The sequence below is a fragment of the Notamacropus eugenii genome, chromosome 2, assembly GCF_028372415.1.
Source record: "Notamacropus eugenii isolate mMacEug1 chromosome 2, mMacEug1.pri_v2, whole genome shotgun sequence".
NCBI classification, from domain to species: Eukaryota; Metazoa; Chordata; class Mammalia; order Diprotodontia; family Macropodidae; genus Notamacropus; species Notamacropus eugenii.
Genome location: NC_092873.1, coordinates 419,879,093 through 419,901,011, shown reverse-complemented (window position 1 = coordinate 419,901,011; position 21,919 = coordinate 419,879,093). Strand labels below are relative to the sequence as shown.

Genomic DNA, 21,919 nt, shown 5'->3' with positions numbered 1-21,919 from the left:
GGGTCTCAGGGATATCTTTTGTTACTCTGATAAAATATAAGTGCCTTACAAACAGGGACTATTTCATTTTGTCTTTGTATCCTCAGAGCTCAGCATGATGTTGGCACATGATAGGCAATTTAAAGGCTTATTGAGTAACTCATTTATGGTCCAATGTTAAAGAAATAATGAGGGAAGGGGGGATTCTCTAAAACTGTCATGAAGTGGAACTGGCATTTTATTCTAATTATATTAGAAAACTGAAAAGTCCCCATTGGTATAGTATGCAAACCACCCCTGATCCATTACTATAGGTTTGCAGCTTAATCTTATGATGTGCTACTTTACAATTTACAACATCATGGAGATAGCATGTTTATATGAAATTGGGTCTTCAATAATCTCTATTCAAAGCATTTTTATGCCCAATCATCCTACTTAACATGACTGGCATATGTTAACACATAATTGATAATGCTAGCATGTTCCTTTCTAAAGTTACCATGTGGCTACTCTGCATGTATCTTGCTTATACCTATCTATGTACACAGTATCTCCCCATTAGAGTGCAAGCTACTCGAGGGCAGGTGTTACTGCAGGTTTTTCTTTATATCCCTTATAGTTATCACAGGGTCTGACACATCGAAAGGCTAAATAAAAGCCACCTGGTTGATGGATTATGACAGAATTCGAGTACGCCAAAATCATTCTAATAATCCTTTGAATCATAATGCAATGGGATCAATCATTAGACTATTTACAAAAATGTTTTCTAGTTTTATGAGCAATATTCATACCTAACTAAAAAACAAACAAAATGGATGAAAAATGCCTATTGTCCAGACCATGGCATGCTGATAAATGGCCAAAATAAACTGAATTAACAAGTACATGAATGCATATACCTGGGACTGTCCTGCAAACTGAGTTGGGCGCATATTTGTATAGAAGGAAGAAAGTAAGTTAGACTGAATTTGGGAAGTTGAGCAGTACTTTTAAAAAAGTTTACTATTTCTATTTTTCAGGTAACAATTATTTTTCACTAATCCATTCCCTTTGGTCACTCTTCCTCCTTAAGAAAAGTAGATAAGAAATAAAAATAGATAAGAAAAATCTTTTTCAATGGAGGAGAAAAGGGAGGAGGTGAGAGGGGAAAAGTGAAGCTTACTCTCATCACACATGGCTTAAGGAGGGAATAACATGCTCACTCAATTTGGTATGAAAATCTATCTTACACTACAGGAAAGTAGGGGAGAAAGGGATAAGTGGGCTGTGCGGGGGATGATAGAAGTGGGGGTAAATAAGAGAAGGGAGTAACTAGAAATAAACACTTTTGGGAAGGGACAAGGTCAAATGAGAGTAGAAGAAAAGGGGGGACAGGGTAGGATGGAGGGCAATATAGTTAGTCTTACACAACATGACTATTATGGAAGTCTTTTGCAAAATGACATACATGTAGCCTGTATTGAATTGCTTGCCTTCTCAGTGGGGATGGGAGGGGACGGAGGGAGAGAGAGAAGTTGGAATTCAAAGTATTAAAAATGAATGTTGAGAATTGTTATTGCATACAATTGGCAAATAAGAAATACAGGTAATGGGGTATAGAAATTTACCTTACCCTACAAGAAAAGACAGAAGATGGGGATAAGGGAAGGGTGGAGTATGACAGAAGGGAGGGTACATTGAGGGAAGGGGTAATCAGAATGCAAGGTGTTATGGGGTGGGGGAGGGGAAAGATGAGGAGAAAAATTGGAACTCAAAATTTTGAGGAAATGAATGTAGAAATCTAAAAATAAATAAACAAAACTATTTAAAAAATAGCCTTTCAAGTAAAAAAAAAGGAAAAATAGACAAAATGACTGATTCTAATAATTTCCTTTATTTTCTCTTCATTTGTTCTAAGTTCTTTTTAATTTAATGGTCTTTTTTGTTTTCAATTGTATTAATCTCTTCTAATCAATCTGCTGCCAGGGCCTGTCAATTGTACCTTTGAAACATATCTTGAGTGCATATTCCCCTTCTCTCTCATGATATTGCTAATAGCCTGGGACAGGTCCTTAACTCCTTCTGCCTGGATCTTAGCAACAAATTTGCTGGCTCTTCCATCTACTCCAAGTATCTCTCTACTCCATTCAGGTCTTGTAACAGCAAACAGTGGGATTTGTTTGTTTGTTTTCTTTATGGAGTTGTTTCCCAGGTTCAGGATAAACTGTGAGCATCTGAGGGTTCCGGTATCCTTTGAGCTCTGATGGTCTGCAGCTGTGCTCAGTTATGAGGGTTTCATGCCTATTGACCAAGTTAGAGTCAGTCAGGAGCCGAATCTTCGTTATTATATACTGGGAAGTTGGTATTTTACTTAGGGGGTTTGCTTATTATTAGAAGGATCTTGTGGTTACCTGATTGAGACTGAGCAGCCATGTGTTCAGACCCCCAACTGCTGAGATGTAAAGGCTCTCTTGATCCAGGGAAGAATGTAAAGTGGCTAGCAATATTGCTTTGACTCAGGCAGTAGAGCCCTGTCTATTGGTCTATATTTTCTCTGTACATTGAATGTAATTAAAGTGATTGTTGACCTCTCAAAAGTTGCCTTTCCTTTTATAAATGAAGATCTAAGAACCTGCATGTCATGTTTGTCCTTTGTTGCCGAAGAAGACCATGCCATCCGAGAAATGATGACATGACTTGCACTTGACTTTGTTTTGAGTGAAGGAGGCCTGTGCAGGTCACCTGCCTCACTTCTCCAGAGTCATCTGAATTCAGTGACTTGATATTCCTCAGGATGAGTGGAGATGGCCCAGGATGCACTGGGAGACCTTGGGGTCTTTAGGCCAAGGTCTTTGCAGGTTCTCACTTAGAGTGAGGCAATGTCCATTCATTGAATAGGCCTGTTTAAGAAGTAGCCAGGGCATGGCCCCTTTAATGAGGTCAAGAAAACAAAGACATCAGGCTGGGTGGGAAACAGCAACAGTCAGGGTGCTCACTGATACATTATGGTGTCACAAACAGGATCTGTATAAATTAAAAGGATAATGTATCAGTAAGCACCCTGACATGCGGGGTGGGGGGTGAGAGGGGTGCGTGTGTGGGGAAGCTGCTTATCACAGGTTCTAAGATCTGCATTTCTAAAAGGAAAGGCAACTTTTGAGGGGTCAACAACCACTTTAATTACTTCAACCAAATGTTTCCAGACACTCCTTTTTATCTTTTACATTTTCACAGCTACCAAAGCTTTCTATCTATTCAACAAAGAGAGAAAATACAGAGAAATAAAAACTGACAGGACTCTACTGTCTGAATCAAGGCAGTATTGCTATACACTTTACATACATCCCTGGATCGAGAGAGCTTTTACATCTGAGCAGTTAGAGGAGTCTGAACATGTGGCCACTCAGAGTCTTCACCAGGTAATCACAAGATCCTTCTCATAAGCAAACCCCAAAGTAAAATGCCAACTCAGATCCTGACTGACTCAGCAGTCATGAAAACTCACATGACTCAGCACAGCTGCAGACCATCAAGGGCTCAAAGGAGACTGAGCCCTCAGACGTTCACAATTTAGCTTGAGCCTGGAAAACAACCGCAAACAAATTCTACTTTGCTTGCTGTTACAGGCCTCCATTCAGTGATTTTTCTAAAAGTCTGACCATGTCACTTCCCTATTCAATCAATAGACCTTAGTTCTTCTTGGTATTAAAAGCCCTTAGTAACCTATTCCTCTGCTTCCTTCACTCCAACCTTTCCATTCTTCTTAATTCCTACACCTTTTCACATACTTTTCAATCAAGTAATAGTGGCCTCCTTGCATTTCCCTGAACAAGACAGTCTACCTCTTGGCTCTGGGCATTTGGTCATCCTACATGGCTGGAATGCTCTCCCTCCTCATATTCACATCAGCTATCCTGGATTGCTTCAAATTCCAGCCTTTCATAGGAAGCCTTTTGCAATCATTCTTCCTTTTAGGGTCTCCTCTGTTGAATATTTTGTTTATCTTGGCCGTAATTTGTTTGTGCACATTTCTTTCCTATTGTCTCTTCTATTAAACTGTAAGATTTTGAGGACAGGATTGTCTTTTGCTTTTCTTTGTATTCCAGGGCCTTGCCAGTATTTGTATCCAAGTGTTTCTTTGTATCCATTATACATAATGGGCACTTAATAAATGCTTACTGGCTCATTTCAGAATTTCTACTTTGTTATTTAGCTGGGGTTTTTTGATTGACTCATTCAAATTTTAAAAACTGCATGCTAATTTATTTATTTGCTCTTTCTTTGTTTGATGAATATGTTTAGAGAATTTTTTTTGTCAGAACTGCTTAAGCTATACCTTATGAGTTTTGATATCCTGCATGAGTTTTTAAAATTTATTATTAAGGATTTGTTTTTCTTGTTCCTATTTCTAAATGATTCATAATCCTTAGATTATTTCTTCACATTCTATTTTTTAATTTGTTTTTCTTGTTCTTCAAATCTTGTCTTTTGATTTTTTCATTAATTTTCCTTCTCCTGCACTTTGCAGTGTGTTGTCCTTTTTTTTCTTTCAGAGATTCTATTGTTTCAGTGAGGATCTTTGTTTTTGGTTCTAAATTCTTACATTCTCTGACTGAGACTTGGCTCCCTCCTGATGATACCTGTTATAGTACTTCTTGCACTTTCACTCATATCCCTGACTTACTGCTCACTGTGGGGGTCAGAATACTCTTGTTCCTCATTGTTAATTTTAGAGGTAGACTCTCCCTCTATTACCATCACTGAATATCTTCTTTCCAGGTTCATTTAGTCCATATCCATCACTTGGTCAGGACTATATTTGCTGTTATCCACCTACCTCCAGACCACTTTCTTTTTTTCCCCAATGCATTCAATACCTTGTTCAAAATATTTCTTTCCTCACCCACTGCTACCTTGAAACTAGGGAACTTCAACATACATACTGCTATTCCCTCAATTCCCTTTAACTTCCCAATTCTTCCTGAATTTCCACCCTACCTCAGCTACTCAGAGAAATGGTCATACACTTGTCCTTGTTATCACTGTCAGCTATTTCACTTCCATGTTCAAGAACTCCAAAATTTCTTTATTTGAGCATAGTATTTTGCCATTCCATCTTTGCTTCTGCTTTGTAATCCTTTACTTTATTCTCTGTTCTCATCATAACCTCTAATCTTTCAACCCTTCTGTTCTTTTCCAGGGCATCAATTCTGTACTGGCCACTGCATCTAACCCCTTGGTGAGCCAGTTCAAACATATTATCTTCTATACTTAAGTCCCTTACCCCTTATCCTATCATCTGTTTTCCTTGCCAAACTCCACCCTTGGATCACTCTCATCATTTACTGTATTCACTCCTATGAAAGAGCCCCTGAATAAAACTGGGGAAAAAAAAATCATGAAACTGCTGCCTGGGTCTACTACAAACCTGTCTTAGGTTCAACTAGGCTCTCACTGTAGCAAGGCAATGTTTTTATATCTCTCTAATGGATTCACTTTCTCACTTACCAAAGAAGCTTTTCTGAACCATTTTTTCCCTCTTCAAGCCTCCTGTAGCTCTGTCTTTCACGAAGAACTCTCTCTTCTATTATCCTTATTTTATATCACTCAGATGTCTTCCCCTTCTACCTTTATATCTCACATGAAGAGGTTAGCCTCTCCTTGCTAAGGCTCTACATGCATGACTGATACCATTCTAGCCTATCTTTTCTGGTATATTGCTCCCTATATCATCCACATTCTCATTAGTTTTCCATCTTTTTCTGCCTACTAGCTGCTTTTCTCTGCTGTCTACAAACATGTCCATATTTCCCTCATCCTAAAAACAAAAAAACAAAACCCCAAAGAACAAACAATAACAAGAACAAAACTACCTCACTAGATCTGCCCATTTCTGAAACCTATTCTATATCTCTTCTTCATTTCATGTCTAAATTTCTTGAGAAGGCCATCAACCATTGGTATCTCCACGTAATTCCTTTCACTGTGTAAATTTTCTGTAGTCTAGTTTTTGACCTCATCATTCAACTAAGACTTCTCTCTCCAAAATTAAGAAATGATCTCTTCACTGCCTGACCTAATGGCGTTTTTCAATTGTCATCCCTCTTGACCTCTCTCCAGCCTCTGACACTGCTGACGATGCTTTTCTTCTCGATCCTCGCTCCTTTCTAGCTTTTAGTGAAACTGCTCACGTCTGTCTATCTGCTCCTTCTTAGTTCCCTTTACTGGATCTTCATTCAGGTAATACCTACTAATTATGGAGGTGCCCCAAGGTGTGAGCCCTCTTCTTTTTGTCTCTATGATAGCTTGCTTGGTGATCTTATAAACTCCCATGAATTCAGTTATCTCTATGATACTCAGATCTATTTATTGGGTCCTAACTTTTCTCTTGATCTCCAATCTTAAACATCCAGATGTCTATTGTACAACTTGAATTCAATATCTCACATTCAGAATGTATAGAACAGAATCCAAGTTCCACTAAGCAGTCCAAGTGATCTTCCAGAAGTGAAAGTCTACCCTTCTTCCCCTAATTCAATAAACTCCAGTGTTCCCCTATTGCCTCCAAGAGCAAATATAAAATCACGTTTGACTTTTAAAACCCTTCAGAACCTGGTACCTTTTCTACTTTTGCAATATTCTTACATTTTACTTCCTTCTATATACTCCACTATTCAGTGACATTTACTTTCTTGTTGTTTCTTATTCAAGACACTCCATCTGCTGACACCATGCATTTTTTAAAATTTTATTTTAAAATTCAAACACTAGAACACAAATACTGAATAGAAAAAAGAACCAAAAACATACTATAAACTTAAATATTGGAACTTACATACAAAGTTAAAAAGAAAAAAAAAAGTGTCACATGCATAGCAGAATATGAGAGGATTCACATTGTTTAAGAATAAATTTTCATTTCAAGAAAGCCTGTATGATAAATAATACCTGTGTTGAAAATTGTCCATCTTTGCTTCCTTGTGAGTTCTTTTATCTGCTGTGAACTTTTCTACTTTCTCTCTACTCCCCCTGACCTACTTCCCCAGAAGGCTACTATAAAGTTTAGATATGTTTCTCTATGGCTATAGATATATACATATACATATACATTTATACATACATATATAGACATATACTTTCCAAACATATTCTACTCCTGATCTTTGTTTTTTATGTTAGAGCATATCTCTTCTTTCCTATCCCTCCTGCCTCCTCTACTTAACTTCCACCCACTACCTTGTCCTCCTATTATTTGGCTACCCCCCTCTAAGGATCCCTCCCCTATCCTCCCATTCCTATAAATCTAAACACCCTTCTATACCCGCATTTACCTATTCCCTCCCACTCCCCTCTAAAGACCTCTCCCTTGCCCTCTCCCCCCTCCCTATGCCCCTACCATTTTATTTTTTTTCTGAATTTAGAAGACTTTTATACTCTTCTAAATATATATGTATTGTTCCCTCTTAAACCCATTTCTGATGAAAATAGGTTACCAGAACTACCAGCACTCCTCCCCTAATTCCTCTGTATGGATTTTTCCTCTTGCACTTCATTTGTATAAAATAATTACTCTTTTTAGCTGCTACTAAATGTTTTTACTTTTTAAATTCATATCCTACTCAGGATTTCCCCAATCTTATTTATGAGCTACCCAGTTACTAATAAGGATCTTAAACACACATTTTATATTCTATGTGTGTGTGTGTGTGTGTGTGTATATAAAGTAAATAGTTTGTCCTTATGAATTCCTTATAATCAGTCTTTGGTATGTACTTTATATTTCTCTTGGTTCTTGCATGTCAAATCTTCTATTAAGTTCAGTTTTTTTTTTTTTAAGAAAGTCTTGAAAAATCTGATAGTTGATCAAATATCCATTTTTTTTCATTCAAGATAATACTTAATCTTGCAGGGTATGATATTTTTGACCAGGGCTCCATTTCCTTTGATCTTTGATATGTTATGTTCCAAGATCTGCGGTCCTTTAAAGTTTCAGCTCCTAGGTCTTGTGTGATTCTAATTGTGGCACTACCATATTTAAAAACCATATTGTTTTAATCTTGATGCTTTTAACATTTTATCCTTGAGTTGGGGGTTTTAGAATTTGACCGTGATATTCCTATGGTTTTCCTCATAGGATCTCTTTTAAGTGGTGATTGGTGGATTTTTTCTATATCTACCTTCCCCTCCTTGTTCTAATGCTTCAGGACAATTTTCTTTAATTTTTGTAATATCAAGATTCTTTTTTTGATCATAACTTTCGGTTAGTCTGATTATTTTTATATTTTCTCTTCTTGATCTATTCTCCAAATCTGTTGTTTTTCTTATAAGATGCTCTACTTTCTCTTCTGTTTTTTCATTATTCATATGTTGATTAATCATTTCTTGATCTCTTATAATTTTACTAGTTTCACTTTGTCCAAGTCTAATTTTCAAGGTGTCATTTTCTTCCTTAAGATTCTAGATTTCCTTTTCTAACTGGTTGACTTTCCTTTCATAACCTTCTTGTTTTTCTTGGATTATTCTTATTTTTTCCTTTAGTTTTCCCTCCATCTCTGTCATTTGGTATTTAAGATCTTTTTAAAGATCTTCTAAGAATTCTTTTTGGGCAAGTGACCACTTGACATTATTCTCTGGGGTTTTCTTTACTTCAATATCCTCCTCTGAGGATGAACTTCAATCATCTCTACTCCCATAATAGTTTTCTATGGTTGGATTTTTTTCTCATTTGCCTGTGAGATCACCTCTAGCCCTGGCATGGAAAATGGTGCCTCTTGCTCCAGATCTTCAGTTCTCTCCTCCTGCCTGGAACCAATGCCAAATCTCCAACCTCCTGTTAAGTGCCCACGACCAGAGGCTTTCTGCCCCAGTGCCTCTGTACTCACTGGGTGTGTGCTGGATCCTTCCCACCAGCTTCCTCTCTTCACAGCACAGCTGGGTCTGGAATTGCTTATCAGTAGAGGTTCTCTCAATCTTCCAGGGACCCAACTCCCCTCACTATCCTGGGGGTCAAAGTTCTAGTGGCTGAGGTGAAGGGCAGCCTCTAAAAGCAACTAAACCCAGGGTTTGCCACTTATTAAAATGGGCCCAAGTCTGGAGGAGTTTACTCTTCAGAGGGACCAAACCTGGTCCTGGGATTTTTCTTTTGATCTTCTCAAATTGTCCCAGAAGACCCCAGTTGTGCCCCTATTCTTATTTATCTTCACCCACACTTTGTTTCCCCTAAGGTGCTACTTTAACTCTTTTGTGGGGGAAAATCTTAAGAGCCTGGAATTATCTGACCTACTTTGCCATCTTCCCAGAGTCCTCTGACAGAATGTACTCACTACTGCTTTCTACCTCTTGCTGTCCTGGGCTTCCCTCAAGTCTTAGAGAAATTCTCACCTTTCGAAAGAAACTTTTCTTGGACCTCTTAATGTTAGTACCTTCCCTGACTTCCATTTTCTACTGAATATATCTTTACTTTTAGTTGTTTGTAGGTTGTATCCCCAAATAAATTGGGAGTTCTTGGAGGGTAGGAACTGTTTTTGCTTTCTTTGTATGACCAGTACTTACTGTTCTCAGCACATATTAAGGACTTAATAAATGCTTGTTGACTTGAATTCTTCGTTAGTCTTACTGATTTCTTTTATTTAAGAGCTCCAATTTCCATAATTAAAAAAATATTTTCTGGAGTCTGAATGCAGACAGAAGCATACTATTTTCTCTTTTTTCTCCCTTTAGTTCTTCTTTCCCAACATGACTAATAAGGAAATATATTTAATATGATTGCACATATATGGCCTATATCAGATTGCTTGCCATATTGGTGGGGGGTGGGGGAGGATGGAGGGAGGAAAAATGGAACTCAAAATCTTATAAAAGTAAATGTTAAAAACTATCATTATATGTAAATGGCAAAAATGAAATACTATTAAGTGGAAGAAATATTTTCACTTAATTCTCTGAATCATCTTTTCCATCATTCTTTGGGGTCTTTGATTTATTACATTATTCTAGGGGCTACTGCAGAATTTATTGTAATACTTTTAACATCTGTAGAGGGTTGTGATAGACACCTTGGAAGTGAAATGACTGTTTATTGAGAAGGCTCTTTCATTTGATTTTATGGTTCTTACATCTCAGGCAACTTCTGGTGATCTTTAACAGATGCTCTGGTGATTTTTTTCATTGTTTTCTTGCTATAAATGTGCTTATTACCACCAATACTTTTGCTTCCATTTGTTCTGTGATGAAGGCCTCTCTTTCAGCCCCATGGCTGACTTTGGGGGGATAGGAAGGACTTGGGGGAGAATACCTTGAGCCACTTAGGGTGAAATACTTAGAAACTGTTGCAATTTGGTCCCTTTCTCACCTTTTTCTTTGTCCTTATGCTGACTGCTTGTTTGCTCTTGTACAGTATTAAACAGCTGTAATCAGTGCTACATCTTTCTTGTCCCCCTTGGAAGCACTTCCGTGCACCAGAGGCTCTATACTTTTCCATAGTTACTCCCTTTCCTTCCTCTTGAGCCTTGTTTCATTGATCTTAACCTGCCATGTGACCTGGGTTTCCCACAGGACTATACTCCTAAGTCCATGTCTAAACTGAACTTGCTATTCAGGATGCAGTGCGTTGCTCTCAGGGGCAAGCCACAGATTCTCTATGTGTGTATAGATTGAGGGGTGGTGATGGGATGGAAGGGAAGGAGGAGGAAGAAGTATGCCCAGGATTTAATTGCCTGCAGAGGCTGGAGAGCTGGTCTTCAGGTATTTTTTGTTTAAGAATTACCCTGGGTTGACCTCTCTATTATATTCTTTCTATTGTCACTAGTTTGCTGCATTTTAGGGTACTTTCTTTGCTTATTTGGGGTTGTGAGGAACAAGCTGCATCCTCAGTTATGTCTCATTACACCATCTGCCCTCATTATATAATAAACACCTTTTAAAAGGTACACAAAAGTTGAATCGTATGTGTGAGAAGAATCAGAAGACTCTATAAAGGCTATATACGTGCAGGTCACTAATAATGGTATACAGTATAGACAAAGCATACTCACTCATGGTGATGGGAATCGGGGGAAAAGTGAACCATTCTCTTGTTACTTACTGGACCAGATGTGGCAACCTGAAGAGATAAAACAAACAAGAGACAATAAAAGAGTTATAAAAGAATTAAAAAGACAGTAAATAATGGAAGACTACATGGCATCTAAAATGGATAAAATACCACAGAAGAAAATGTTCTAAAAAAGGTTCTCAGAGTCTAATGAAGAACTACTGAATGAAAGCCTGGCCATTTCTATGAAGGGGGCATTTACTGATTTTGTGGCTTATAGGATAGTAGTTTGAGACTATTTTTTAAAAGTACATTTTAAAACAATGTTCTATAATGTTGAGAACCAAACCACTGATCTTTTTATTTGAGAATATTGTTTCACTGATCATACATTTAACTTTATTTGGAAAAAAAATGGTTTTACTTAATTAGGTTTTTGTTGATACCCTTGTATTTTATAGAACTATATGCATAGTTCATTTATAAATATAAGTAACACCTGTTATAATGCACACATTTAAATGCATACACTAGCTTAAATCATCAAATGTGTTCTTTTTTACATATTAAAAAAAGCTAAGAAATAATGTATATTATCATCACACATAAAAAAAACCCAAAATGCATTTCACTAACAAAAAGAAAGCTTTATTTTTCTATTCATAGACTCAAATAAAACCATTACAAGAAGCCATTGGATCAATTTAGAATCAGAATACCCTCTTGATTACCTAATTCACTTCTTGCATTCCTTACAAAACCCTTTACATCTTATTAATTAGAAAGATTTGTGAGATCCATACATTCCAAATCTAGAAATATTAATATTGCACAATGCAGTGAATAAGCTCACCATCATTATATCAGAGTGTATGTTTGCAAGTATGGACACCACCAAAACACTGTGAATTTATGGTACTGTCTGCTGCACTCAGGACAACTTCCTGTAATCACAGAAGTCCCACTTAAGATAAAGGATTTAAAAAGGCATGGCGATACAGCAGGCAGCTTAAAGAATTGAAATGACATTGTCTTTCATGTGGGTAAAAAGGCAGACGGTAAAGAGGCTTCAAAATTCCAAACATTACAACATTTTTAATATTCACTGCCGCTGATGCTAATAACCGAATGGTTACTTGGGAACCATAGGTAAACATGCAGCTCAACTCCAGGACCACCTCCAGTGTTCATCTCAAAATGAGGTTTTCATGCTATTCCAGGGGGTATCCCTGGCATACAGTAATCCATTTTCTACACTGTGGCTGTGAGAAAAGCCGACCGGGCCTATGTCATGCTTTGTTACAGGTTCATGATCACATTATCTCATGGTGGACCTGACACTTTTATTCAGTTTACAGTATGTTCTGTGTACAGGCAACTTATTTCCTTTGCCAGGGCTGCTGACAACCTTTTCCACACTATATTAATCTTGTTTACTGACTTTATCTTGGTACAAATATCAGAAAACTGAACTTTTTATCTCATGGAAAAAATAAACAGCATGTTGACAGAAGCAGAAGCTATTTTCTGGACTCAAATTGCTTGTTTACCTGCAGCAATACTTATGGAAAAATGTTTAAGTCTTGATCTGGCTTGAAAAATATAATCCAAAATTTAATAAATGAAGAAATCTCACATGAACCCATGTGATAAATTGCCAAGTGAAACAATATATCTAAACATAATACCACTGAATTTGTAACTAATTTATACAATAATATAAATGTAAGCTTTCAATCCAGTCACAAGCAATCAGATAGTGAATTTCTCAGATTTCTCATATATATCTCTCTAAGTCCATTTCAATTGTTGGAAAAAGCCACAAAAGATTTACAGCATCAAATGAAAATTTTTAAGTATTTCTATCTACTTGATACTCTTATAGTGTTTTTCTCATAGTGAACTGAATATTCTATTGCTATTTTAAATTCAATTTTTAAAACAATCAATCCACAAGCATTTATTAAGCCCTACTATGTGTCAGGCATTGTGCTCAATTCCAGGATACAAACAAAGGCAAAAACATTCTGTTCCCTCAAGGAATTTCTGCTAATGGAAGAAACACACACACACACACACACACACACACACACACACACACATACACACTCACATATACACACACACACGTATGTATATAGTAAATGAGAGCTAATTCCTGAGAAGGCATAAGCAGTATTGGGACAGGGAATAGGGACAAGACATGTTCTTGCTGGTGGGATTTTGTTGAGTCTTGGGGTTCAGTCAGGCAAAATTTATGGAGTGTGGAGGCAGACGAAGTTTCATATGCATAGAACAGCAAGAAATTCATTATCTCTCAATGTAGAATATGTGGAGGGTAGTTAAGTGGAAGAAAATTGGAAGCGTAGGAAGGGGTCAAGTTTGAAGAGCTTAAGTCAAACAGAGCTGCGTATGGTAAGGTACTCCCATATAGCCTGATAATGGAGAGGCTCTGGCTGGGAGACTGCTAGACTTTTGGAAGATGTTTGCACCAAGTCTAGCATCAATACGATGATCTCCCATCAGGAATGGGATTGGCTGCAAAGGATGGATTGAAGAGAGGAGAGAATGATGGTGTATGGAGACCAACTAGGAGATTATTATAGTCTAGGCAAAAGTTGTAAAACATCCTGAACCAGAATATTTGCCATGTAAGTGGAGAAAAAGGAGAAGATGCGAAAGCTGTTGTGGAAGTAGAATGCTGAGACTTGGACATAATCAAACATGAGAGGTTAGGGAGGAGAAAGCAATAAACAGCTATTACTGAGAGTGTGAGATTTAGTCAGGGAAGAACAAAAGAATTTCTATGAAGCAACAAGAGCCCACTGGGTTCAGATAAAATGAATCTGAACTGGATTCACTGGATATAATTCTGTGACTTCCCTAGTTCAGCAGCTTGGCAGAAACTGAAAAAGCAGATTATGATGAGACAGGAAAATTACAGTGTTCAAGACCATGGAGATTGTACAATTTTGCCTGAATGTTGAGTTGTTTTTCTTTCTTGTCTGACTCTTTTTGACCCCCTTTGGGGTTTTCTTGGCAAAGATACTGGAATGGTTTGCCATTACCTTCTCAGGCTCATTTTACAGATAAGGAAACTGAGGCAAAAAGGGCTAAGTGACTTGCCCATGGTCACAGACTTAATTGGTGTATGAGGTTAGATTTGAGGTCAGGAAGAAAAGTCTCCCTGATTCCAGGCCTGACACACTATCTATTGCACCATCTAGGTGAATGAAAAGAATGCTTAAATTATGACCTTGTTTATGTGGGTTACTGAGGGAGAGTGGAGATAAAGACCACAAGAGTTCATAACCTGTGATCAGGATATGATTGGGGAGTTTGCTAGCCACAGGATAAGGAATATATGACTTGAAAGGAAGTCTATTATGATGAAGCCTTTTAAGAAATTCCCTAATATATACTGGGGATCCAGTTCTAAGGTTACTATGATATACTGAATTCTGCTAAAAAGCATAATTAGGCTTTAGTGTTCTATAAACTTTCAATATGGTAACCAAAAGGATTTTAGTAGCAGGTAAAACCTTCAGCATCCTCTAAAAAATAAAATGAAATTCAATGAGTAAGAATACAGTAACTGGAATTACTAATACAAAAAAATACCAAAACCTAACAAATGAAAATTCAAAGTCAATAGTGAGGCACTATGATACAGTGGAAAAGAACAATGGATTTGGAATCATTACAACTGAATTTAAATGCTCAGTTTCCTCACTTGGAAAATGAGGAGACTGAAGTAGATGATTTCTAAGGCTCTTTTTATAGCTAAATCTTATGATCCTAAATTAAGTAGAAGGGATTTATGACACAGAAGTATCCTCTGCTTTAAAAATAATTTAAAGCATTATTCTTTGAAAGAGTTTACAAAGTCTTCAGTAGACTAAAACTCTGTTGGGTATAAAAAATATCCTCTGAGGCCTAGACACAAGACAGTCCTTCCTCTACTACTACTGTAGTAGGGGAAAAGGGCAGAATAAAAAGGATAGAAGGAGGAAGGAGTAGGCCAAGTCATGGAATAGCATAAAATTTTCAAAAAACTTCCCCTGGAAACCTAATCCATAAAAAACCAAAACAAAACAAAAAACTGAACTGAATAATCTATGTAACCATAATCTACCAAAGATCTATTTTAATGTGAGATAAAATGATTAATCCTGGTAAACAGTACAGTGAAGTGACATGAAACAGATAGTAATCATTTCTGGGAAAAGATTAAAAGTTAACGATTTTATATTCCTTTGAATATAGAGGCAAAGAAATACTCAATCCTGTGAGGATTAGAGTTATTTTACAATCAAATCCTTGCTATTTGTTGCTGCTTTGGAGACAACTATTTACATAATTAGCTATCATTTATTGTACAACTAATCTTACACATTACATCATATACTTTCCTAGCCATAGAAAGTACATTTTTGAGTAGGACAACATGATTTAAAAAAAAAAAAAACTTTGAATACTCATGCAACAATCAATATTAAAAAATTATTTGTCTTACAACCTCAACTTAAGAAAATATGGTTGGTGATAATTCAGGCTAGATCTAGAATAAGAATAATTTTTGTATTATGGGACTTAGTTTCTGAAGTGTGACTAATTCTTTTAGCATAAACTTTATATATTAAGACCACATAATCAAAGTTTCATGAAGCAGAATATTTAAAAAAACAATTAAGTTACCAATCACAATAAAAAGGTGTTTATAATGGAAAGAGAAACACATTTAAATGCAATAGCAAAAATGCCATTGTAATAATTTCTCAGGTCCATAATTAGCAATCTATAAAAAAAAATTAGCTAAATATCCTCAAAGAAAGGAAAAAAATCTAGTCCTTACAGTTTATTAGCTCTATTAAAAGCAATGTCTCATTCTTATCAGCCATTTATTATCACCAATTTTATAACTCACCTCACAAGACTCGCAGAAATAGCTTCCTTTCCATCTGACTTAAGTTCTTTATTAACCAAATTCTCTGAAGTATGATCTTAGAAACTTATCTCTGACTTTCTATTCCTTTAATCTTCTCCATCTCCACCCCATGCTTTGGCATCCAGGAAAATGGATAATTACCCATATCTGACAAAATTTTATGAGACGATGATTTTAATGTAAAGGAATAATAAGATTTATAAATGTTGGGTGTTTTTCAATTTGAATTTAAAACTTAGATTCTTTAGTTATGTAAAAAGGTACCATCTCTCTCCTTTCCCCTAACAACAGTCCTACCTGATCTCCCTAACTGATTTTCTATTATGACTGTATTCACCCTTCAGATGCTCTCTTGTTCCAGTGCCTACCATGATAGACTTAGAAGGTGACAGGCTGCTATTCCAAAGAAGTGTTTTCTTGAATAGGACATTCTTGCAGTTCTCTGATGTTTATTCAGTAACATTTCCCCTCCCTCTAGGCTTTAGGTTTCCATGGTGCTACTCCATCAATGATTCCTTGCCAGTTTGTCAAAATCTAGAAGTTTATGCTACTTGTGATTCTTAATCTGATAGTATTTCTTTAAATTAAAATATACTTTTAAATCAGAGGAGGCCCTAAACAAGTTCCCCATAGAATGTTGAAGAAACATGTGCCAAATCTATATAACGGACAAGTATTAGGGAAAAGTCAACAAAACAGGTTCAAAGATTCATATGATTCAAAACACTGAAACTTACTTTAAAAGACAATTTAAAATTTTGCCTGTATTAAAAATCACACCAAAGAGATGGATAATCTCCTTTTAAAAAAATATATTTAAAAAACCATATCTCTTTGCCTGTATAATTCAAAGAAATATAAAATTAAGAAATTTAAAACTTTGTAAACCGGAAAAAAAGATCAGTTTTTCTTTTGTTTACATTACAATTAAATTAATACCATGGTCCTACCTTGTACTTAGCTGCTTCATAATTGCTTGTTTTTATTCTCTTGACATTTATAATATATATAACACACATGTATACATGTTATATATACAGATACACACACACATCCCTTCTTTGAATGTGAACTCCTTAGAAGTAGCTATTATTTTATTTAAATTTGTATCTCCATTAAGCAGTCACTGAATAAATGCTTGTTGATTGAACCAAACAGTACCTCATGAGGAATGAAATTTAATGTTTCACAATGGCATTTTGAAAAGTACAAATCCTTAATCAAAAATGTTTACTAATGCTTTGACAAAATGAATAAGAAAAAAACAGAATACTCAATTCCTATAATGAAAGTTTACAATCTATGATTGTAGCTAACACGGTATGTTGCATATGCTTAAGAAATGCTTCATTCATTCATTCTTTTGAATCTCAGACTTTGCAAAGGACATGAAAGGCTGAAGTTCACTTCAGACTCAAATCTCAAAAATCCACAATATATGGCCATACACCTTGAAGAATTTCAGTGATGAGGAACTTACTACTCTCTCAAAATAGTCTATTCTGTTTTTAGCTACTCCCAACAGTTAAGAATTTTATACAATGTTGATCTGAAATCTTCATTCTAACTTCCATACAATGGTTATAGTTGTGTCTTACAGGAACAAGAGAATGTCTAATTCTTTGAATACCTGAAGTCTTAAATTCTTTCAAATGGTCCTTGTGGGTATGGTTTTAAGTCTGTTTTTTTTTTTTGTCAGCGTCCCTTCTAGACTATAGCCACTGCTAGAGCTGGTCTCAATATTCTAGGTTTGGTCTGACATCTGAAGAATATGGTGGAACCTCTTGGCCATTAGGCTAATAATGAAACCTATAATTACATTACATATTTTGGCAATACATTAAACATTTTGCTTCCTGTTCATGAAAAGCCCTAGGTCTTTTTCACATGAACCACTCTCTAGCATACTTTCTCCATCCTGTTCTTGGAGTACAGAAACCAAAATCAAAACCAGATAACTGCACATTTGCATGATGTTACAATGATTTCTACTAAGTTGTAACTGCTTAGAGTCAGTATATTATTTCAGGTTATAGAAATGTTTTTGCATCTGAATTTGGTAATCAATTAAGGTATTCTGCCAAGTGCTGAGAATACATAAACATAAACAAAACAAAGAACTTAAATTATCTCAGGTGAGCTATATATGCACATATACATATAGGTATATATGAAATACATCTAAAATACATGCAAGGTTAGCTATTATATTTAGTTAAGCCTTTCACTAGCATGTCATCTATCAGTCTGGCAAGCCTTCATCTGAAAAAAAAATGTTGGATAGAACAGTCCTTAGTCACTCCTTTTGAGACCTCCTTCTAAGCTGTCATAAATCCATTACTCAGTACTCTTGAGTTCTGTTAGCCAACCAGATCTGAATCACACCTTGCATACTATGTTCACATATACCATGTGTATCAAGTCTATGGCATTTCTCTGATTCTAAATACACTAGGTCTGATCAACCAATCAAAAAAGAGAAAAAGGTCATTTTACCATGACTCATCCTTAATGAGCCCCTGTTGCTTTACAATGCTAACCTTCCTTCCTCATTACTCCTATCCATCTTTTGGCTCGTTGCAGTGTCCGGCACACTGTACGTGCTTAATAAACTCTCACTGATGGACATCCATGGCAATTCGTTCCATAATTTCATAAGGAAAAACATCAAGTTCAGAGGCCTAGGTATTCAGAACCTGTGTCAGTTCCCAGTCCACCAGCACTCTTCTGATTCACCGTAGTGGCTTAGGAGAGACCAGTGACTCAGGAATCACACATGAAAGCTGTTTTCTTTTTAATATTATAGTATATACCTCATCTGAAGTAGGTGACTTTAACTCATTTTGAGGCAAGGACATTATTTCTTACCATTTCTTCACCTTTCTTATTCTGTTCTCTGTCTTTTCTAGTCTGGATATTTCCTTGGCAAAGAAAGCAAAGATGTGGGTCAGAGAATTCCAGCTACTGTCCTTCATAATTATCACACTCCGCATGTCTCAGGTAGGAATCTCTTTGATCTTACTCTTTCCTCAAATGTAGTTTTGTCAGCTCTTTTTCATCATCTTCAGTATTTGTTAAAAACCTCAGTCCATGATGGAGCTTTGCTTCCTGAAACTACTTTTGAAGGACCTTGCCAAACTTTTACATTTTAAACTGTTCTATATCCTGGTCTCCATCTTTTGCACGTCTTCTTTTAACATTTGAGTCTGTTCAGCCACTCTCCCACTGTGAATATACACCTCTTTCTTCTTCAATGGACCTAACCATGATCATGTAATAGGAATTTTTCTTGAAAGTATTCCTTACCTCATGAGCCACTTTTCCTTTTATTGTATTAGGTGATGGGATTCTAAAATTTTACCTATTGGAAAGCCCAAGTAGCAAGTCAGACTATGCTAAGTTTTACCTTCTTTTGATATTATAAACTTTAGGATTGCAGAGTCACTAACTCACAAGGTTCTGTCGTCTCTATTTTATCAACTAGTTCTTCTTTCCAGGAATGACATAGAGAACAGTAGTGCTCATCTCCTTTTACTTTCTTAAAGATGAAATTATTAATACCACATAAAATGACTTTTTCACTTCTCTGATTTTTTAAGTGAGATCTCTAGGTCAGATAGGTGAAATTCCCCATTATAATGACAGCCTGTGAGCTTTGAAAACTATTAGGAATTCATTCAACTCCTTCAAGTGGTTTAGAATCCTGTATACTTTTTAGTACACTGCTACCTCTTTATCTCTTCTTTGATTCTTATACAAATGTCCTCTTCTTTCCAGCTACACTTAGGCTTATGAATGATCTCATCAGTCAATATAATTTTGAAGTATACTATTACTATGCCTCTCCTAGTTGATCTATTCCTCTAAATGAGTAGCATTCCACAAATTTATTATAATCATGAATCACATATCAACAACCTTCCATGATTCTCCTGGGTTATTTTTATCATTCACATTAAAGTCTTTAGTTCAATTTACTATGCTCTCTGGTGTATCATTGTCTACCACCACCAGCATCTCATCTCTGACATTCATTTTTTAAAAATTTTGAGCTCCAAATTCTTTCCCTCCCTTCAAACCTCACCCCTATCCACTGAGAAGGCAAACAATTTTACATCAATTATTCATGTGAAGTCATGCAAAACATTTTCATATTAGTCATGCTGTAAAAAAAAAAAAGAAAGAAAAACGTTAAAAGAAAGGATGCTTCAATCTGCAGTTGCAGTTCATTAGTTCTCTCTCTCTCTGGATATCAACAGCATTTTCCATCATAAATCCTTTGGAATTGTCTTGGTTCACCATCTTGATCAGAGTAGCTAAGTCTTTCACAGCTGATAATCGTTACAATATTGCTGTTACTGTGTACAATATTCTTCTGGTTCTACTCACTTCACTTTGCATCAATTCATATAAGCCTTCCCAGGTTATTCTAAAACCATCTCAACAGTATTCTATCACTATCATATATTACAACTTGTTCTGCCATTCCCATATTGATGGGCATTCCCTTAATTTTCAATTCTTTGCCAAACAAAAAGAACTGTTAGAAATATTTTTGCACGTATAGGTCCTTTTCCTTTTTCTTCAATCTTTTTGGCACACAGACCTAGTAGTGGGACTGCTGACTTAAATGGTAGGCAGTTTTATAGTTCTTTGGGAATAATTCCAAATTATTTTCTAGAATCCTTGGACCAGTTCACAGCTCCAGTTCACAGTACTACCAACAGGGTATTAGTGTACTTGTTTTTCCACATCCCCTCCAACATTTGCCATTTTCCTTTTCTGTAATATTAGCTAATCTGATGTTGAAGGTGGTACTTCAAAGTTGTTTAATTTGCATTTCTCTAATCAACATTGATTTAGAGTATTTTTTTCATATGACCATTGATAACTTTTATTTCTTCTTTTGAAAACTGCCTCTTCATATCCTTTGATCAAGAGGGAAATGACTTATTTGGCTCAGTTCCCCAGATATTTGAGAAATGAGGCCTTTATTAGAGAGAATGGCTGTAAAATTTCCCCCCAGTTTCCTACTTTCCTTCTGATTTTGGCTGCAATAGTTCTTTTTTTTTGTGCAAAAAGTTTCTAATTTCATGTAATTAAAATTGTACATTTTATATTTTATAACGCTCTCTGGCTCTTCTTTGATCACAAACTCTTCTACTATCTATAGAGCTGACAGGTAAATTTTCCCACACTTCCATAATAATATCACCTTTTATGTCTAAGTCATGTACCTATTTTAGGCTTATCCTGGTATATGGTGTGAAGTACTGGTCTATGCCGTATCTCATGTTTGATACTCTTTCCTATCACTATTTCCTATAGATCACAGTGTGAGTTTGACTACTCTTCTTTCTGTAGCACGTGTAGAAAGATAGAACTATGTCTGTGTCTTCCTGTACTAGCTAAAATGACAGTTGGGCAAGGTACTTGCTCAATAAACACTTACAAAATTGCAAAGGAGGAAAGGAAAACAATCTTTCATTTATCTCTTTTATTTATGAATTAGGCAGACATGGTAAAAGTATCTGGAGGAACACTCATAATTAGAGTTTGCATTTGTATAGTGCTTCCAAGTCTGCAAGTCATTTTGCTCATAATACAAATATTAAAGTCCTTATCCTTTAGATAAGAAAATGGATGATGGGACAAGAGGTTAAGTCACCTGCTTCCTGTCACAGGGCTAGTAAGTGGTACAGCCGGAACTCCAACCTAGGTCTCTGACTCCATGTCTAGTGTCTTTTCCTTATTACCATGCTACTACTTCTCTAACTGTAAGTGACAGACTCTCTTACTACAAGTGGTAGTGAAAAATCATTTAAGCTGTTTATAAAGCTAACTACAAGGCAGGGAAAGCTATAAGGGACATTACCTATCTATCTCTCTACCTCTCTTTTTTTCTTTCTCTATCTGCTATTCTGGATAAGTGCAATACACTGAATGATATTTCATGAATAGATATAATGTTAGTA

At 36.1% G+C, this 21,919-nt stretch overlaps 1 protein-coding gene across 10 annotated transcripts in view; it reads right to left on the bottom strand.

Annotated features, from left to right (window-relative positions):
- GPATCH2 (G-patch domain containing 2) overlaps nucleotides 1-21,919 on the bottom strand; it is a 253,379-nt gene that overhangs the window by 82,712 nt on the left and 148,748 nt on the right. For all 10 annotated transcript variants that reach the window (XM_072647816.1, XM_072647814.1, XM_072647817.1 and 7 more), the window contains one exon: nucleotides 10,998-11,065. In XM_072647816.1, coding sequence (XP_072503917.1) covers nucleotides 10,998-11,065 — 68 coding nt within the window. The remainder of the gene's footprint in view (nucleotides 1-10,997; nucleotides 11,066-21,919) is intronic.